Source organism: Podarcis liolepis (genome assembly GCF_965112155.1).
Source record: "Podarcis liolepis genome assembly, chromosome: 2".
Classification (NCBI taxonomy): domain Eukaryota; kingdom Metazoa; phylum Chordata; class Lepidosauria; order Squamata; family Lacertidae; genus Podarcis; species Podarcis liolepis.
Genome location: NC_139555.1, coordinates 59,522,186 through 59,543,450, shown reverse-complemented (window position 1 = coordinate 59,543,450; position 21,265 = coordinate 59,522,186). Strand labels below are relative to the sequence as shown.

Sequence of the window (21,265 nt, the reverse complement as noted above, 5' to 3'; positions counted from 1 at the left end):
AATGAAAATTGCTGTGAAAGGTTCGGATACTCGAGATAATCATTAAATGCAGCTTGTATGGGAGGCGTGAGTGCTGTAAAGCCACAGATGGCTGCCAAAGTATCATTTCATACCAGGTATTTTCCTTTGATGTTCCTGTGACGCTTAACAGGAATGTTTCCCTGCATGCCTATTTTATTTCCCAGGCAAAACAAAACAAAACAGCTGTAAGGGATCGTTCTGGACTGAATGAGGGGGAACTTTTTTTTTTAATTACATTATATAATAATTGAAAACAGAGGAGTGTAGATGGGTATAGACGCTGCACACATAGAGCAGGTCTGGGTCAGGCGAGTAGGATGGGAGGGAGGGTAAGCTCTCTCACTGCCAAAGCAGCCAGCAAAAGAGCAAGAAGAGAAGGAAACCACACATCAGCCAGGCACGGTTAAATCCCTAAGGTTCCCTGGGAAATTTCCTCCGTCGAGCGAAGGTGGTAGCAATGTTGCAGTTTATCCGTAGCTCAGCGTACTATTGCTGCACGAGGGACAGAGCCGCTCAACCTTGCAGCTTCTGCCTCTGAAGGGTCCCACTTGCCCAGATTAAATAACATTTTCAGCACCACGGACAGAGATTCGCCGACCTGAGTGACAAGCATGGAGCTCGCTGAGCCTGCCGTTCAACCTTGGACTCCAGACATCTAGAGGGGAAAGGATCCCACGCCTCGGATGATAAATGTAAGATGGGGGATGCTTTTCTATAAGGCATAGGGGATGGGTCTGTGCTGCTGTCGCTTTTTAAGGTGAAATGCAACTTGAATCAGTTTTTAATTATTGCCCAAGGAAATATTTCCTGGTGCCTTCTAAAGTGCAAATTCTCTCTCTCATAAAGGAATCTTGTGAGCCCTTTGTCTGAATGAAACCTAACTTTGTGTAGATTAACAATGCAGATTTATTCTCAATAGAACACAAAAGGGTAATTTGACACTTCTTAGCAATGTCTGGCTGTTTCCTTGCTTCTTCAATGTGGGCTTTTACTTCTAAAATAAAATCAGTGCTAGGTACACTGGATAAGGAGAGATGATGTGGTGCTATCCATAACCTTAGGGCTGGAGAAAAGTGCAGTTCTGCAGATCTTATTTTAATTGTATTTCCTTCAAACTTTTGGAAAAGGAAATTGTTAGTTAATTAATCTGATGTTGACTAGTAAAAACGGGTTTACAGAAACATTTATTGTGAATATTAAGGATATTTAGAGAGGCTGATATAATGCCAAAATTATGCTGCCATCTACTGGAAAAAGATAATTCCTGTGACTATTATAAAAAAGTAAAATGTTTGAATAAACACTATTTGTACTCTGATAGTTTGCAAACTTGGAGGATTTTCAGGGGAAAATATATTTTCCAAGTCCAGTTTCACACAGAACTCAGTTTCTGTAGATTTAGCATTACTTTCAGGAAGTCTTACTATAGCAGCTTAATTAAAATTGGTCACTTGGGGGGACAAAGGGAATTGTTACATTAGCTTCAATGTTAAAGAAGACAAGACTCTACATTTTCAACAAAAAATAATAATCCTAGTAGTATAGATAGTATTTTGCTATATGTTTAAATGAGTAGTTTAAATTCCGTATCTGGGTTCTTTCTTATTCTCAGTTCTAATTTTTAAAACTGGAATTTAATTTTAAAAAACTTTTAAAAAATTAGCAGATGGGTAAGATTTGAAATGACAGGAAAATAAAAACAAATGATCCAACTGAAATAATTTATCTTGAAATTTCTATATAAAGCTTGGATCTCAAATAGGATCCATTTATGAAAACCTAAGATCAAGTCTTACGCTGTCAGAGCACATCATTAATTAAACCAAGGAGGAGAGCAAAGCAAACTGAAATAAATGGGCAGCTATAACCTTCAATGAAATGAGGCAGAAATCTTGGAAGAGTTGCAATAGTTTGCACAGGAACAAGAATTGCTTGAACAGTGGCTTCTGGATATTGCTATTTGTATAGCATTTCAGAATAACAACATACTGCTAAGTTGATACTACTATTTTTGTTAGTGGGGCTTATGCAGTACATGAATCCACCTACACCCTGGAAGTAATAGAATGTGCACAGTTACAGAGTGCAAAGCACCTTATATGCTTACATGGTTATTCATGGCAAATTATGAAGGCCTATAGCAAAGTGCTGTTGACTCTGCACCCACAACTCATTGGCATGATGATAACTTAATAGCAGTAAGTGTCCGAAAGCTTCAGTTCCAAATGATATCTCTTATAAAAATCAAGGGCAAATGAAAGAGCATGTAAAAGTGATGCATAATAGTAGTCAGGATAATTCTCTATTGATTCAATGTACAATGTGAATCCTAATCATGTGGTTTTTGAAGGCTTCATTGTAAAGAGTGGAAGGCTTAAAAAGGGGAAAGGGGTATGAAGAATAGAAAGTTGCTCTCAAATAGTTTATGGGGAATAAGGCCAGGTGTAACATGAACAAGCTCAAAGATGCTTCTCAACTAGGGTTGAAGCATGAAGTAAAACCTCAGTTATTCATTGCCGAAGAATGAGAATAAGTATCTGCCAGGCAAACTGTAGGTAGGTCAAAAAAGGGGAGGACTGAAATGAAATTAATGGGTTTCTGATAGCAAGTATGACATAGATTAATTTGTGAATCTTATCTTATTTCCTATGTACATAGACTTTGGTGAATATCCATCAGTGACATTTGTCCAAGGACTGATGAGTCCTGCAAAGTCAATGAATATGAAACAGCCACATATTTGCTACTGGCTTTCTTCCAAAATTCCTATGCTTTCATTAGAGGCATTGCCTTCACAAGTGAAGGAGGCCCAAGCAAAGTTATCATGATGGACTACTTTAAATAGACATATATGCCTATGTTCTTCATGATGGATAATTGCTAGACAAATGAAACAGGACGTACACTGTTCTGCAGGATTTACTGATAAGCTGACCCTAGGCCCAATTGCCAATATTTGTGTGCATGTCTGAAAGTACTTACACTGAATCGTATTCCTAGAAGCTATACAATATTGGAGGTACAAGAGTTAGAATGGCTGTTGAGACACCTGGAAGGCAATGGGCTAGGGTTGCTAGAATGCTTGGCAGCCTTGTTCTTCTCTCTTCTCTCCATACCATTTTCACTCACCACCACATACATGCACTTTTCTCCCCCCCCCCCCCATATTTCTACCTCCACACAGCTGTGTCCCTGGGATCTCTTGGGGCTAGTCCATGAGGACCTATTTAATAGAAACTGAATGATATTTGACATTGTAGCGCAATGACAAGAGCTATGATACTTGTGTGCAAATTATACACTTTCGGTGAAAAAATAGGTACCAATGTGCTGCTTTTTGCTTTTGTGGATATGTAAGCTCCTTGGGTTCTGTGTGAAGCAGAGAAATGTAGAATTTACATTTTTTTCACTCTTTTGCACATACATCAGCAGAAGGGACAACCAAAAATGATGATTTTGTCCCACATGCGTACAGGTTTGTCCTACATGCTGGTCAATGCAATATCCCTTTTACTACTACACTCTTTTCTTTTTTAAAATAGTTGCGCCGTGTCTCTGTGACACTCTAGGAAATGAAGATGGTGGCAGTAACAGCAGGGGGTTGGTGGACTGATGGAGAAAGCAGGGCAGGAGCAGCAGAGCTGAAAAAGTGGCGCAGCACATTCCCTCCCCACCCCCAAAAGGGACCCTTGTATAGAGATTTTAGTCATTTTCAAGTCATTTTCAAGAAGTGTCAGTGAGATCTAATATACAACAGGCCAATCTGGATCATGTGCTTTGGGTCTCTCTCAAAATCCCATCATTTTGGCAACAAGCAGAAGGGGAAGATAAACCAACCCCTATAAGCTGATCTTGCTATCACCTTGTTCTAAGATTATATTCATGCAGTTTTGGTCCATGCAAAATGATGCTGAAAAGGGGAACTCTGGAGGTGCTTTGTGGCCAAACAATCTATAGTTTTTAGAGTTCTTGAAGTGTAAATAAGTTTCATCAATAAAGATGTGACTGGACATCAGGTTGGACAACAAAAATGAAAAATTATATACACTAGGCATGAAACTTTGGTTATGCATGATCAGATCTGGAACAAATATTTAGAATAAGTGGCATGTGGTGGAAACAAACACATGTCTGCTCAGAAACAATCCCTGTTGAGTCCAACCAAGGAAGTATGTAGAGTCCCTGTTCATTTCCCTCTTTTATTTTCATTTAATAGGTTTAGGGATAAGGATTGGCACAGCATCTATGATCTTACTTTATATTTATAATTGTTTTAGTATGCTATCAATTTGAAAACTAATTACATTTACAAATTGCTAAAGATGATTAGTTCATTCAGGTATAAAAAAAATTATTGGGGGAATTATGCACATGCAAATGTCATTGAAATCAGTTGGTCAAAGGCATGCATAATTTGGCACAATATTGTAGTCTGTATATGCTAACTTTACATCTATGGATGTGGGTTCTCTGTAGGAGAATAGGAGATGAACATGAACACTCAGAATGGATTAACAGTTAATCCCTCTTCCCAGGGAGCTCTGGGAATTGTAGTTCCGGGAGGGGAATGGGGTCTGCTCACAGCACCCTTAATAAACTACAACTCCCATGATTCTTAGGGGAAGCCATGGCAATTTAAAGTGGTGTCATAGTGCTTTAAATGGATGGTGTGAATGTGGCCTAACTTAAGTCTTCGGTTTCAATTGGTCTGTTCTTAGTAGAACTAACGCTGAATATAGCCCTATGATCTCTTCACATGGAAACTCCTCACTTGTGAATAACTTTGACCTAAAGGTAAAGGGACCCCTGACCATTAAGTCCAGTCGTGACCAACTCTGGGACTGCGGCGCTCATCTCGTTTTATTGGCTGAGGGAGCCAGCGTACAGCTTCCGTGTCATGTGGCCAGCAGGACTAAGCCACTTCTGGCGAACCAGAGCAGCGCATGGAAATGCCGTTTACCTTCCCGCTGGAGCGGTACCTATTTATCTGCTTGCACTTTGATGTGCTTTCGAACTGTTAGGTTGGCAGGAGCAGGGACCGAGCAACAGGAGCTCACCCTGTCGCGGGGATTCGAACCGCCGACCTTCTAATCGGCAAGTCCTAGTCTCTGTGGTTTAACCCACAGCGCCACCCACGTCCCAACTTTGACCTAGGCAAAGCTAATAAAAAAGTCAGATTGTAATCAGTGGGCTTTATGATCCTATGCAGCAAGGGAGATTCACATCTTGTGTGAAAGACTGTACATTGTGACTGCTATGTAGTCCTCAGTGTACCTGAGAAATGGAGCTGATATTATTCTAGCAACAAAATATGACTAGAGCAGGATTGGGAGAGTACTGTTTATCACAATATTGTTCACCAGTGCCATCAAATGTCAATACACCATTCCTAGAAAAGTACCCTATCTTAATTGCTGTGTCTGATGAGATTGATCACTAGCAGCCTTCATAAAATATGCAAATACAGTGTAATTTAAATGCAAAGCACCATTAAACAAAAATGTTAAGATAGGTGCAATCAAGTCACAATTAGTTGTTTTTTTAAAAGAATGCATCATGCTCACTCTATACATATGATTAGTTCCCAAACCAGGGCAAAGCAAGAACTTAAAAACAAAAAAACATAATAGCATGCAGATCTCCTGTCACTGACTTTACAGTTTGCCCTGTTAATCTCCAGTCATAATTCAAAGGCAACTCAAATATATTTTAATAGAACATGAATTGATGGCTAAACATTATGCCTGGAAGTGTTCAAAGTTAAGAAAATCATTTTCTTTTGAAGGCTCCCCCCCCCCTTAGCTAGAGCTGGAGCCATAATTCATTCATCTCTGTAGTTGGGCTACACTACATACTGTGATAGCATAAATCTTTGCATGTTTTCGTGGAGTCAGCAGGAAGTCCCATAGCATCCAATGGGATTTAATCACCTGTGTGTTTTGGTCAGGTTTTTAGCCTGAATGTTCAATTTCAATAACAATTTTGCTTGAATTATTTTAGCTTCATGTTGCCTTACCACACTAAGGCGACAGATGTTTTGTATGGCAAATGCTTAGAAATGTAAGGAAGAACTGTAGAAAAATAAATAAATGTGGTAAATATCACAGCTATGTACCAGGCATGTGGCACCATGTGAGTGCATAAGCAGTGAAGTCAGAGAGAAAGGCAATGCATTACATAATCTTCTGTATATACCTGCCAAATTGAGATGACATTTGATGCATTCCATGAAGTTGAGTCTAGTCCAGAAAGCTTTATACCTTATTCTAATGTTGAAGAAGTGGATCTTTTTAATTTTTTATGATAAAGGCAATATTCATTTGTGGATAGTCTTTTTATGGGGTCACATGCTGGCTGTCAGTGGAGCAAAAGTCAGGAATAAGGCGAAGCCAAAACCAAAAATGGCTGGCTTCATCCAATTTCTCTCTCTTTTTGCCTTCTCTGTCTTTCTTTTCACCCAGCAAAACTCCAGAGCGGGGACAGGTTGATTGCTCTTGACAGAGGTCTGAATTGAACACTTGCAGGGGGGGTTTGTTGGTAGGCTGAGGGCCTGAGGTTGCCCATCCATGATTTAATAAATATATTGGTCTTGAAGGTACCACAAGGCTCTTGGTTGCAAGAGCAGCCAGTACAGCATGGTGCTGTCCCAACAATGGCAATGCTGCCGCCATTTTCCTTGATGAGGTGCAACAGGGCAATGGTGAGGTTGAGTCTGCCCAGGTGCACTGGGAGACCAATCCAGCACTCTCACCAGTGCACCTGGGCAGCCCCAACCCAACCATTGCCCTGCCCCCCTTCAGCTAAGTGTTGCCAATCAGGAGAATGGCTCTGCAGTATACAACTGCCCCACGCCTGCAGCCCTGCTCTTCTGCTTTAGTGTGCAGACATTGTGGGGATATAGCCTAATGTGGGATTTCTCCTTGTAGAGTGTAGAAAGCTATCAATAAGTAATACAAAACCTGAAAAGTGATAAGCAATTGCAAGATAGTGGACTTAGTCCTTATTGACTTATTTTTACCATAACTTTTGCTTGTCTGCTTTTCCCCACTTCATTTCAGTCAAACTTTTTCTCAGCTCCCATGAAAGTCACCTATTTAAGAAATTACCCCTTTGACAGGATGGTTTCCATACATTCTGCTCCAGCAATCTCCTTGTTTGGGATCATATGTAGGTTTCTCCCTAAGCTCTGGGGCTGTCATTTGCTTTTCTATGTAGTTCCCAACAACCAGAGCTTCCCACATGTCTGCAGCCACACAAAATAAGCCTGCAACCTTATTCAGGTCCTGTGTACCTTCTCATTGCAGGAGGTCCAGGAGGCCCTTGTCACTGAGTCCCCTGCTGAAGTCTGGGCCCTTGGCACATGCCCAGCCATGCTGGTTCTTGGCTCCAGCTCTGTTCAAGTCCACACCTGGCCATTGTTTCATTAAAAGCTCACCACCACTTTTACTCCTCGTCATTCAGTTAGGTCTCTTTTGAATCTGTTTGGCTTTGTTGTTCATCCTTTGTGATTTGGAAAGCTACAGAAATGTTCTAAACAGCCAACTCATCTGACAAGTAATTGGAACTGAGCCTCCCAATGCTTTGAAAAAGTTAGCCATAAATATTGGCATTTAATTCTCAATGGGAAATGGCTGTGCTGATGGCAAAAATAAATTTCGCTGCTATCAAATTCCTCCCTCCCTACCCCTCCCACCTCTGTTGACCTGGTTTAACAATAAATGTGATTATGGAAAGTAATTAATATGTCTGGACCCTTTGGGGGTGGGTGCTGAGCACACCTACTTGTTTATATCTCTTTGACACTGTCTACAATGGACCAGACCATAAGTTAGACTTGCCATACGTCAGGAAAATTCCTGACATGTCCTGGTTTTCGGGTGTAAAAATGGTGTCAGGGCTAATTTTGCTGAATAGTCAAAATGTCAGGAAAAAACCCAGATGTATGGTAATTGACTATTCTATCAGCTTCCAGGGAGCTGTGTGTCTGAAATAATCCCATAGCACAAGATAGATATTCTAAACCATCCTGGTTGTGGTGTGTTCTTGGTTTTTTAAAGAATTAAATTATATCAAGCATTTAGAAGTAAATAATTCCCTTTTTCCTAGACATCAAACCTATGATCCTATGTTCACTGAGGGCATCCCAGAGACTGTAAGATCTCCTGACATGCTCCAGTAATTTAGGACAAAGTACTTCAGCCTCAGAGCTGGTTTGGTTTATTTCTCTCCCACTTGAATTAATCAGAGGGAAGGGTGTGTGTGTGTGTGTGTGTGTGTGTGTGTGTTTAAAATGGAACAGGAGGTATCAGTCTCACCCAACGTCATCTCCGCTCTACCAGCATGGACCTAGCATGACACAGAGAAGAGGTAGCTCATTCATATTGGTTCTCTATCCACTTTCCTGTGATAGATAGAGGAAAAATAAATACTAAAATAATATAAAGCAGATATTCTCTCTCATTTGCAAAAGAATTTCGCCCGATGATTACTATTGCAATTCCAGGATTCCACTGGAGCTGCCTAGCCATTTATCATCTAAATCACACTTGAGCACTAAGTGAACACCTGCATTTTGATGTGATGTTTCAGAGATCCCTAGGGATTCTCCAGGAAGGAAATCTTCTTAATAGGTGACCTTTGGCAATCTTTGGTTTTAAATTGTGACATGAGATCTCAGCGGAGAATATACGTTCAGATGTAGGAATCTATTAGGGAGATTAATGACTTCAGAGAAGCGACGTGGCTTATATATTACTATTACAGTTTCAGTTTTCAAACAATATATTGTAAAACTGCTGAGAACCTGGAAAAGAATGTTGCCATGAATTATTGAATCTTGTGCCCTTCTTTCATCAGTACTTAATTGCCCCTGGAATGATTCCAAGTAGTATTGAATTATTGACCATACAATTTACTGTGGTGAATTCCACTTTGTGTGAGCCTTTGAAGGTGTCATCCAAAATGCAAACATTATTTTTTGACTTTATTGAGCTCTGAATCCAAATCCCAAGTTTCTATGTAATTAAAGTGTGCTGTGATAGTAAAATTCTGCTTAAAAAGGAAAATCTCAGTGAAACAAACCCAGATATATGCCTGATCCTTTAATGACCACTTCATAACTTTGGATGATGCAACAACAATCACATCTGTACTTCACCCTATATGTATGACCAATATTCATTACAGGTCAGTATATTAAGATATAGGTAAATCCTTTTAAAACATGCCATGTTGACATGTTTTTGTGTGCCTGCTTTAGAAGAAACTTTATGATTTAAAATAATGGATATGATCCAGTTGAAGTTAAGCTCAAACTAGATGTTACTTTAATTGCATAGTTAGTAGTTACAACATGAAATTATTATTTTTATTTTAAAGTTGGACAGGGTGGACCATTTTTCACAGGAACTGTAGTGCTTGAGGAGGAGAGGTTTAACACAGCCTTCCTTAACTCTGCTCTCAAAAATATCCCACCGTCCCCCAGAAATTAACCTTAAATGAAATCTCCAATTGGTGCCAACTAAACTAATTCTACTTTCAGTCTCAGAAACCTTTAAGTTCCTTGGGTTGCTTAGAGTAGACCCACTGAAATGAATAGACCTAAGTTATGCTCATTAATTCCAAGGGGTTTATTCTGACTATGACAAACATGTGTTTCAATAGCAGAGTTAAGTACCTAAGACTTTCTGCTTGACTCTTTTATGGATATCAATGGGAAATAAAAGTCAGATCAAGCACAAGGTAATCAATAGATGGATAGCAGACAGACAGCATTCGCCTTTTAGAAATCTACTATATTCTGTTCTTTCCCCCCAGGCTTGAAACACCACATATCTGAAAATCATGCATCGACGGCACACCACCCTCCGGGAGAAAGGGCGGAGGCAGGCCACCCGAGGCCCAGCCTACATGTTCAATGAGAAAGGCACCAGCTTGACACCTGAGGAAGAGCGCTTCTTGGATTCAGCAGAATATGGGAACATCCCGGTGGTACGGAAAATGCTGGAGGAATCCAAAACTTTGAACTTCAACTGTGTTGATTACATGGGACAAAATGCTCTGCAGCTGGCAGTGGGCAATGAACACCTGGAAGTCACTGAACTCCTTCTGAAGAAGGAGAACCTGGCTCGCGTTGGGGATGCACTCTTGTTAGCCATCAGCAAAGGATATGTGCGTATTGTGGAAGCAATATTGAACCACCCGGCCTTTGCACAAGGACAACGTCTCACTCTCAGCCCCCTCGAGCAAGAGCTACGAGACGATGATTTTTACGCTTATGATGAAGATGGAACGCGCTTTTCCCATGACATTACTCCTATCATACTTGCTGCTCATTGCCAGGAATATGAAATTGTTCATATATTGCTACTGAAAGGGGCACGGATAGAAAGGCCCCACGACTACTTCTGTAAGTGCAATGAATGCTTTGAGAAGCAAAGGAAAGATTCGTTCAGTCATTCGCGATCGAGGATGAATGCCTACAAAGGATTAGCAAGTGCTGCTTATTTGGCTCTTTCTAGTGAAGACCCTGTTCTTACCGCTTTAGAGCTAAGCAACGAACTGGCAAGACTAGCCAACATTGAGACAGAATTTAAGGTAATACAAGATGAAAATCTTTTCTCCCCCTCCAACACACACACACACAGATATCATAGAGTTTACAAAGAAAATGTAAGACCAAACTAAACTACCGTATTTTTCCATGTATAAGACTAGGTTCCCCCCCCCCAAAAAAAAATATGTCCAAAATTTGGGGGTGTCTTATACATGGATAGATCTTCCCCTATTTTCTTAAATTGGAGTCCCCAAAATTAAGGGGCATCTTATACATGGGGGCGTCTTATAGACGGAAAAATACTGTATATGTTAAATGTATGTTTTTAAAATGTCTGCATTTTGTTTTTCAAATTGCAGCCATGATGTTGGGGGTGGATTAGGATCAGAACCATGGTAGGCAGGGGAGGGAAATGATCTGTTCCTCACGTGCTGAGATCCCAGTGAAAATCCCTCCCCAAACAGCTCTTCATCCTTAGAAGAGAGATGCTATTAATGTCGAAGTGGCAAATTCAGAGGCGTGTAGGACGGCACCATGGAGGGAAAGGGTTAAAATTATTTTCATACACACATGCACACACGCACACACTATGGTTGCATCTCTGCTTGGGCTCTTGCAGCTTCTATTTGATAAACAAAACATGCGACACCTTAAATGCATACACACATTTAAGGTATCTCCTGGTCTGACCATTTGAGAAAGCACATGTATCAATGACTGGCAGGACTCCAAGGAATGTGTGGCAGAGGCAGTGGGGTCAGAGGCTGGTCCAGGGGAAGCGAGTAGTGATTTGTGCAGTTTTGTGCCTCTTGAAAGGCAGCAGCCAGGGCTGGAGGAATGGGAAGAGTCTGAGCAGTCAGTGACAGAAGAGGAGGTGCAGGACACAAGGCTGGGGCTGGAGGACAGGGAAAAGTTGTAGCAGCTGGAGCCAAGGGAAGAAGCGCAGAAGTGGATGAAGAGATGCACCTGAGGGGGGGGGTGGAATCCCATCCATCCCTTTCCCTGCTGTCCCCCAGGACCAGGAGGGGCTTAAAGAGAAAGGCCCAGCAGCAACTTCCACGATGGTTGCTTGCGTGCATCCTGTCAGATGAAGGTACTTAAGTTTAGACAGAGGCATGGTCAAGTTGTTGCCCCAGAAGTCCAGCTTGGAGCACAAGCCTGGTGAGGGGATGCCATCTATTTAGTTGTCGGAAGTGTGTGTGTTCCGTGCATCTTAAGAGTTATCGTAAATGTGCGCTTTGTCAATAAAGAATTAAGCTACCAGCTATTTGTCCTCCCTGGGCTTAGCTGGCTCAGGATAACATTCTAGAAGTTGTTATAAAGAAATCTTATTTCAGACTAGATTGATGGTTTTAGATGTATGGATGAAAGAAGCATGAATCAATTTGATTTGGGTCACTCATGTAACAATGATCACCAGAATGTGGAAACGAGAACCCTTCTTCGTTCTGCTTGGCAGGTTGTTAGAATCTGTGGATGTTTCCATTCCATGCCAGCTTTGCCTACACTTAAAATCATGGCTCTGTTCCATCCTATAATTTTGGCCAGGGACCAATGGATGAGGCCAATGCATTTCAAAATGTAAATGGAAAAAATATCTCCCCCATCCCTATTAGAACCCAACGTATTTTCACATTTGAACCAAATCCTGAAAAGCTAGTTTCAAACATAGTATCTCAAATCTTACTGGAAAAGTCGTTGACGTTATTCATGCTTCTGTTAAGAAGTATAGAGTTCTAGCTATGGTTTCTTGGAGGGTGCTTGAAATGGTCATAGTCTGATGCTTAATCCCCATCGATCTAGTATCCTGTTCCCAAATGTCTGTCTTTGGGAATGTAGTCGTTTCAGTTTCAGAAGTACCATGATGCCATACCTTCCAAGCTCTCTATCAGTTTTGCTTTTGGGTTCCTGAGAGACTGTGCACACTCCAGCCCTTCCATTCAATGGGTACATTGGCTCTGGTGATACCTGGAATCAGGTACCATCAATAGGTTGCCCTCTGTAGGTATCAGAAATCCTACAGTCATGGTGCGTACTACTTAGTTCCTTCACCCGCTTTTCCCTGCCACTGAAATTCACCTGCTGCCTTTAAACAAACAAACAGAAAACCCTGATATGGTTCCTCTGCACATTAAGTCTTTGCAAAAGTGTTTGGGGCCGGGAGAACAGCTCTGAAAAAGAAAAGAAAAAGCCCTTTCTTTTTTGAGTGTGTCAAGATGTCAGCACCACTGATGGATTGGTTCCAACCTCTGTGACTTCAGTACCTGGGAGTTTGGAAGGAAGGGGGATAAGACAGAAAATGGTCCTGACCACTGCTAGAGGCAAGAATCAATATGACAGCTGTATTGCCTTCATTTTGAAAAGGAAACCACCAAGTATCTAGAATTGTTAATTGAAGTAGGAATAGCATTTGCTTTGAATGCACCCATATTTCTGTTAGCATGCCTCTGGCTGCCAGAGGTGTTTTAAAGATTAATAATCAATCCAGATAAGAAATGAGTTTCAGAAAGTGTGTAATCATCAAAAACAGGGGTCTGAATTGCAAGGAATTCTACAGTTATATGTGGTGGACATGTTGACTGCTCATAGGGAAAATAACAGTAAAATATATTATGCAATAGACATTCACCTCAAATTAGATATTGATTACCCAGCCATGTTTCTTCTAATGAGCATAGGTGTTAATCCCATCAATACTTAATTGAGAAATCAGTATTTGATACAGTGTAGGATTTCCAGCTAGAACTATTTCCATGAATACTATTGCTATTTATTTATTTCTAATATTTTTATATATTATTAATAATATATTAACAAACAGATTATTAACCATTACTATATTTATTAATACTTTATTTGTTTAGTAATATATTACTCACTGCCAAAATACACTTCTAAACATTTTTTAAAAAACACCAACTGCACAAAACTATTGAAATACATAACAATTAAAATACACCATAAAACAAAAATGAAAGAAGTAGACAGAGAGAAGCCATGTATGCAAAATATAATGGAAAGATTTTGAAAGACTGATTCTCTAAGCAAGAAGACTTTGAGAAATAGTCGCTTTATTGATTCTTTTCTAACTAGTTGTCAGCCTAAGATATACGGAATAATGATTCATTTTGCCTTTGCTTATGGATTTGGGCCAGGGTTCATCTTGAGTGAGTTGACGGTCAATGTTCTGACCAATAAACACTACCAGGGAGGGCATTTTTAAAATAAAAAATATCCCATATATCACCTTCTTAAACATCCTTAGAGAACAGTCAGCAACAAACTTTGAGTTCTCTTGCTCTAAAATGTTACAGATCAGTCTTCAGCAATTGATGGGCACCTTACAACAATATGATTGTAAGGACATAACATCACCCCTGAATGGAGCCATAGCAGGGAAAGATAAGCCTGCCCGTAGAATATTCAATATCAAATTTGTTTTAAAATCCCACATCTGATAATCTAAAAGACAGATTTCAGATGCATGTGGATATTCACCGATTCACATGAGCACACCCAAAACAGATATCTCCTTGCTTCGTGAATTTTCAGACCAGCCAGGACAGTTGTCTCGTCTTTTTCCACTGCTGCAGTAACTGGCTAGTATAGCTGAAAGGCCTGAGGATCAGGTCCCTCAGGTTATCTATGGACTTAGGATCCAATGGACCCAAAGTTTTCAGGGCATCTAGGATGGCCATGTATCCCAATTTACAGAGGGAAACTTTCTAATTCAAAGGGCTATGGTTATTTTTAAAAGCATCATTCAGATTTTAATTGTTATTTTAAAGCATCAGACAGAATTGTCTTAATTTCTGTAAGTGAATTCTTCTTGAAGTTCTGATCAAACTCACAGTGAGACTTAAGATCAAATAAACAATTTTAGAATGATGTGGTGCACTTCCAATTACTGTACAAGTTCAGAAAGTCAAGTAAACATGTTCTCATAGACACCAAGGTTACAGTCCATGAAATGCAGTTCCTCCTACACATATCCCACTGAAATGAATTAAGTTTTGATTTAGGAGAGGTTGAACCCTAAACATAACATTTAGAAATACATAATTACTTTGACCTGTGTGTCACAATATCATTCGGCAGGTGCATTTCAGAGCAGCTGACTGCCATGTAGCAAATTAAAATTATACAGCAACTTGGTAAAAAATGCAGGCATTTGTTCTCTGATTCACCTTAGAAATGCCTTGTTCTATTTAATTTAAGAGCAGCAAATTCTCATCTTTAACCAGAAAAGACATATTCCATTCTCAGGTACAAGCCTCCTTGTCTCAATAATCAACAGAGTTCCTGAATATGTTTCTTTCATGAGTAAGTTGATTACATATTCTGTAAGAGCCTGGAAATTTGTCACTGAGGAGTAAGAGACACAATTTGACCCAATGCAAGTGGTATAAATTGTCACCTTCATATGAAAGAATATGCAGATTTCCTTCACTCCCCTCCAACAGGTAACACCTGCAAGCAAGCAGGAAGCTCATTTCGTAAATAAGGAAGTGAAATAAACAAGAGCATTAAGTATAAAATGGCTGGATGCTCATTGATCATCTCTTCAGGTGACCATATTTTTAGCAAGCGTTCTGACGGCAATGCCCTTGTAAATAATGTCATACAAAATGTCAAACCTTAGTGCTTCTAAATGAAAACCCAGAAATAAACTACACAATGCCGAACAGAAATTGAATCATGCATTCTTCTTATTTCTGAGCGGCAATATGCCTCTCCTTGTTTGTTACCTACCTAAATCTATTATCGTGCTGAGTACAGGGCCTTCCCCTTACGCAAGCGGCATTCGGTTTCAAGATCACGTTGAGTCCTTGTGATAAAGAAAGCAACATCCATAGCATTCCATTTAGTAATCTAAATTCAATTACAGAATTGCACAGAGGAACAGGATGCGGTTCCACCAGTCAGAAATGTTATTATAAGATTTCAAGTCACACTCATTAGTACGTGCTACTCCTCCAAACCCATGCCAGCAGAGTGGAGTCCACACTGTTTATAAATGCCACCATCAGGAATGTATGCTAGCATAACCTCATAAGCAGCTCTTGATCTTAATTAAATTTAGGATGCAATCCTAACTTTACTTCCCTGGGAGTAAGATACACTGAATACCGAGTAGATGAGTTTAGGATTGTGCTGTTAGTTGAACCTCAAGTGGCTTTCGCCTTCTGAAGTCTCCAACCTCCTTTTTCTATCGTGGCTGTTAATACATGGTCCAAAATTCTTTACAATGCAGTTTTAGTGTTCATAAAGTGAGCTAAACCCTTATGTCAGGCAATGTGTGACAGTAATAGTCTCAGCAAGGCAGGGTCAGAGGAATAGTGAGCAGAAACAGGCATGCACGATAAATAAGCATTGAATGCCAGCCACATTTACGTTGATTTATTTCTTAATAAAATTTCTTTTGCACTCTTCACCATAAGGACTCAAGTTACAACAATAAAACATACAACTATGTAGATGAAGAGCAATAGCAGAACAAGGGATTTACACAGAAGCAGAACATAGTTCGCCTTGATCACATGACCTCCTAAGATTCTGCCCATGTGGATTGGCTAGCTGGCTTCCATGTGGTGGTCTGCTAAGTAAGGTCCTACAGCCTGACACCCAAGGCTTTTAAGTGAACTCCCACTGTGCTTAACAGGTTATGTGGTGTACCTTCATCATCCATTGCATGCAAGGGCCTAGATATCTAGTGATATCTGTGGGATTTGGGCAGATGAACTATGAGGAGGATTGCAATCCTTTGTGTTTTCAAAGTTTTTAGACTGCAGAATGGCTTCACTGACTTTAACAAGATTACTTGAGAGCAAATGATTTTATGATCGGAACCAAACTCCCTGGTGGCTGGAAATATTGGTTTGAGGAAAAATAGACTATGGGTAAATTGTAGGCTTCCTGGAGGTATTTAATTATATACTGTGTATTGCTTCCAAGAGAGCTTCCACAAGCTGACAATAAAAAACACCCCCAAAAACCTGAAGTTGTCTCAGCAGGCCAGCTAATGAAATGGGGATATAGAGAGAATTCAATAAATATTATGTCCAGGTAATGGGGATACATAGAGAATTCAATAAATATTATGTCCAGGTAATTTGTAAGAACCATTCAGCGAAACAGTTTTGTAATATAAAGGCAAACTAAGGTAGCTCATTATGACAACCAAGGAGATACAGGGAGCACTATGGCAAAACTTCTGTCAGCACAAGCAATTAAGCTTGTCAGATGGAAGACCCCTTTCTCCTTTCCCTGTGTGTTGTGTTCTGGAGGTTGGTTGGGGTTATTTGCAGGGAAGAGAGAGGGGAAAGCCTTGTTGCACTCCTGTCTATTGATTCTTAAAATTTCTTTCTTCTGCCTACAATAGAAATGCATCACATTTTAAACTCTGTGAAACCTATTATGCTGCCCTTTGCCGCCACCTAATATATTGTGGTCAGCTGGCCATTTTAGCCAGCGCTTCTCAACCTTGGGTCCACAGGTATTGTTGTACTACTAATCCCTTCACCCCTGACCATTGGCTAAGGCTGGGTGTGATAGAGGTTTAGTCTGACAACATCTGAGGACCCAAGGTTGAAGAACATCGTTCTTGGAAGAGTTGTTGGGCTGCAAGCTGGTATGGAAAAGCCATCTGCTGCTGTAAGCACAAATGGGGCAGGCTTTCAATTCTTTTCTTTACAATTAAAAATAAAATAAATGTTAGGAAGCTCTGTGAAGCGAAGAAAGGATGTATTCTTAAAAGGCTTTGTGCCACAAGCAGAGCGGAACCACAGAATGTCAATGAGTTGAGCTCTGCTTATTAAACCTTTGCATTGCTTGTGATTGGGTGATTGGGGGGGGGGAGAGAATTTTACTTTTCTTTTCATTGCTCCTTATTGATTACTCTGCATTCTTTTTCCTAGAACTTCCTCTGAGCACAGTTCAGCCCAGATAGCAAATATACTTTACATGTTCTGGTTCTAGACTGCCTTGCCCCACCATTCTGGCACCACTGTCTTCTAGTCTAGTTCTCTACCTGTTCATCTTTTGGCACCTGAGTGAACAGCCTCTTGGAACTGGCCTCACCATTTCTCTCCAAAGTTGTGCCTCCCCCCCCCCAAGACCCCACCTCCACACCTTACTGTGCAGTAAAGGTAAAGGGACCCCTGACAATTAGGTCCAGTCGTGACCGACTCTGGGGTTGCGGCACTCATCTCGCTTTATAGGTTGAAGGAGCCGGCGTACAGCTTCCGGGTCATGTGGCCAGCATGAGTAAGCCGCTTCTGGCGAACCAGAGCAGCGCATGGAAACGCCGTTTACCTTCCCGCCGGAGCGGTGCCTATTTATCTACTTGCACTTTGAGGTGCTTTTGAACTGCTAGGTGGGCAGGAGCTGGGACTGAGCAGCGGGAGCTCACCCCGTCATGGGGATTCGAACCACCGACTTTCTGATCAGCAAGTTCTAGGTTCTGTGGTTTAACCCACAGCGCCACCTGCAGTATCTAGGTACAAATCTTGCAAATGTTGCAAGTAGGGTAATAATATTACCTCTTTCTCTCCAATTTTGCTAGTTATTGACAACTTTTTTATTATTCTGGCAGGCTTTTTGCTATACACAGTAAATACTGGTTTTTATGTTTCAGCTATTGAACCTACCTCTTAAGTAGGTCGATTTATATTTCTTTTTATTAAACTGTACTTTTTAAACATTGGAAGTTGGTCTTAGTGGTGGTTTTGCACCAGAAGAATGGGGATAAAAAATATTTTACATTTTAAAAAATGGATATTCGAACATTCCCCTCAATTCTGGATCACTAACCAGCTTGCAACAGCTATGAAAGGTACACCTAGGCCAAGTGCATATATTTATTATTTATTTTCTATTATTCTGTTGCCCATATTTGAACTGAATATACTTTTGTGGTATAAGTGCAACTATCATAGTTTGGGTTGAATCCAACATCTTTCCATCTCATTTTGAGACAAAGGTCCCTCCCCTTTGTTTTAAGATGGTGTGAGGAACCTCTGTTGCTGGACCTCAGGGATCATTAAAATTGTAGTTCAACATCTGGACTACTACAGATGCTCCTGTGCCTGTATAATATGAAATACAGCTATCCTTAGTAGGGTTGCCATAAAGTGAAACTGGATATTTTTGAGCTATTTCTGAGGTAAATTGGCAAAAACAACACTCCCGACCCTATATACAGTATATGTACCTATTTATCTACTTGCACTGGTGTGCTTTTGAACTGCTAGGTTGGCAGAAGCTAGGACAGAGCAACGGGAGCTCACCACTGTCGAGTGGATTCGAACCACGACCTTCAGATCAGCAAGTCCAAGAGGCTCAGTGGTTTAGACCACAGCACCATCTGCTGCGGTGGGAAGGTAATTGGCATTTCTGTGCACTCTGCCACTCGTCATGGTGTCCCGTTGTGCCAGATGAGGTTTAGTCATACTGGCCGCATGACCCAGAAAGTTGTCTGTGGACAAATGGCAGCTCCCTCGGCCTGAAAAGCGAGATGAGCGCCGCAACCCCATAGTCACCTTTGACTGGACTTAACCATCCAGGGGTAATTTACCTTTTACCTTACAGTATATGTAAGTGTCATAGAATTCAGCATGCTTATTGCTGATTACCAATTTGTTTCCAGGCCCAATACAAGAAGTGCTCATGTTAGTATTTAAAGCCCTAACAACCAACACCCCAAATATCTGACAGAGCCACCATGGGATCTCTAGGTGAATGAAAAGAAATCTAATCTAATCAATAATAATAATCTTCATAAACTTTTCCATTGTGGGAGGTCATTATACCAAAGACTGTCACCTTACCCTACTCCATTGTAAGGAACAACCTCCCTAAGGCCCCATTAAGTTCCTGAGTCCTCAGCCACCTGTTTTCTTCTCCCACAATGTCTTCAGAAGCTTCTGCCTCCCACTCTTCTGTCTTCTGGAATGGATATTGATTTGCAAATGTGAACACCCCTGAGGTATGACTTTCCCCAGAAAAACTAGGCAGACCACATTTTTTACATGCATATGATTTCCACCCACTATGGGGAAAAATATGTGCCTAATTATTGATTCTCCATGACACACTGAAAGAGAGGTGAATAATTTGCAGGAAAATGAATCTTGCATATAAATTTAAAGAATGTGGATTTGATTGAAGCTGAGATACTTTCACATATCATTCAGCAAATATGCTATTTAATATTGCACAAAAACATTTCCTGCAGTAATTGATTTCCTACATGCTTCCGTGTGCTGTTTTACTCACTGGTCAAATGCTGTCTGGGAAGCAAACACTCTGTCAATGTATATAAATTAGCTGTGTCTTAATTATTACAGTCCTCAGCAATATAGGGATATGTGCAAAATTCAAGGGCAAGCATTATTCTGCATTATGGCAAAATTCATTTTCTGAAAACGTGATATTTCTGTACTTCGACCAAGCCAGGAAGGCAGGAAGAGAAGTGGAGAAGAAGCAGACTCTAAATTCCAGGCGGCCATACCACGCTAAATGCTTTCTGATATGGAAAGTTCAGATTTTGTCAGAGAAATGGTATAATTGTGGGAGAAGGGGAGAAATTGTCAGGCTGGACCTTTCTGTCTGTTGGGACCTGTAACACCTACCTTAGCAGGCAACAGCTCTTAGGATTTCAGGCTGAGGTATTTTTCAGCAATCTGAGAGCCTTTTTGTGTGAATCTGGGATATTATGTATGTAGAGACTGTGCTCTACCACTAATCTATGATGATGGATTTCCTTTTCTTTCATTATAAGGTTTGGCTCAGATTAGTTATTAAGCTGAGAATAGGACTGTAAATCTCGGCTCGTTCATATAGTTAATTCAACCCCTGTCTTGACATTTCTCATCAATGCATATCCATACCTTCTGCTTTCTGTCTTAGAGTAATATCTGTTGAATGTCCAGTTCAAGTAAAGAGCAGAATGCTCATTCTAACCCACCATGAATGCTTGATAGCAACCTTTAGAGCATAGGTGGGGATCCTGTAGCTCTTTGGATGTTGCTAGACTACAACTCCCATTATCCTTGAATCCGCTGTCCGTGGTGAGTGGAGCTGATGGGAGCTGGAGTCTGGAGGGCTGCAAGTTCCCCTGTTTTAGAGATTGCTTCCACTTGGGTCCTGCCACCTTTGGCTCCGCAGTGACCAAGGTAACATTTCACTAGAATGAATGGAACCTAAAGCTGGCATAAATACATTTTTGAAAATGATGATTGAAGGGGTAAAGGAAGCTTTTCCTGAAGCCTCCCCAAATGATTCACAAGTGGAGCCAAACACCTGGTGCAGCACATAAGAAAAAAATAGATTTATTTATGCCTCTGAAGTTATGTCTTTTCCTAATCATATGAGAAAGTTGTCATTTTCTCCTGAACTTATTCATCCCCAGGTGTACAGTTTACTGAGCCCATAAGCAAACTACACAATCTTCCAGACTCCTGATCTAATGCTAATGTATAACATACCCGTATACTCTTCCCTTCTATAAGGTAAAGGGTTAAAAGAAGGAACTGAACATGTGAAGGTCAAAAATTGTTACAAGGGAAAGCTCTGAAACATAGAGAGGGAGTGTGGGGCGGAGGACATGTTTATAGAAGACTTCTTTATGCGTATGCATTCTAACTAATGGTAACAAAAATAAAGAACACTTTTCAATGAGCCTTCGTG

At 40.6% G+C, this 21,265-nt stretch overlaps 1 protein-coding gene across 2 annotated transcripts in view; it reads left to right on the top strand.

Annotated features, from left to right (window-relative positions):
* The first annotated feature begins 385 nt into the window (after positions 1-385).
* TRPC7 (transient receptor potential cation channel subfamily C member 7) overlaps positions 386-21,265 on the top strand; it is a 103,712-nt gene continuing 82,832 nt past the window's right edge. For both annotated transcript variants that reach the window (XM_083488097.1, XM_083488096.1), the window contains exons 1-2: positions 386-713; positions 9,838-10,617. In XM_083488097.1, coding sequence (XP_083344223.1) covers positions 9,865-10,617 — 753 coding nt within the window. In that variant the 5' untranslated portion in view covers positions 386-713; positions 9,838-9,864. The remainder of the gene's footprint in view (positions 714-9,837; positions 10,618-21,265) is intronic.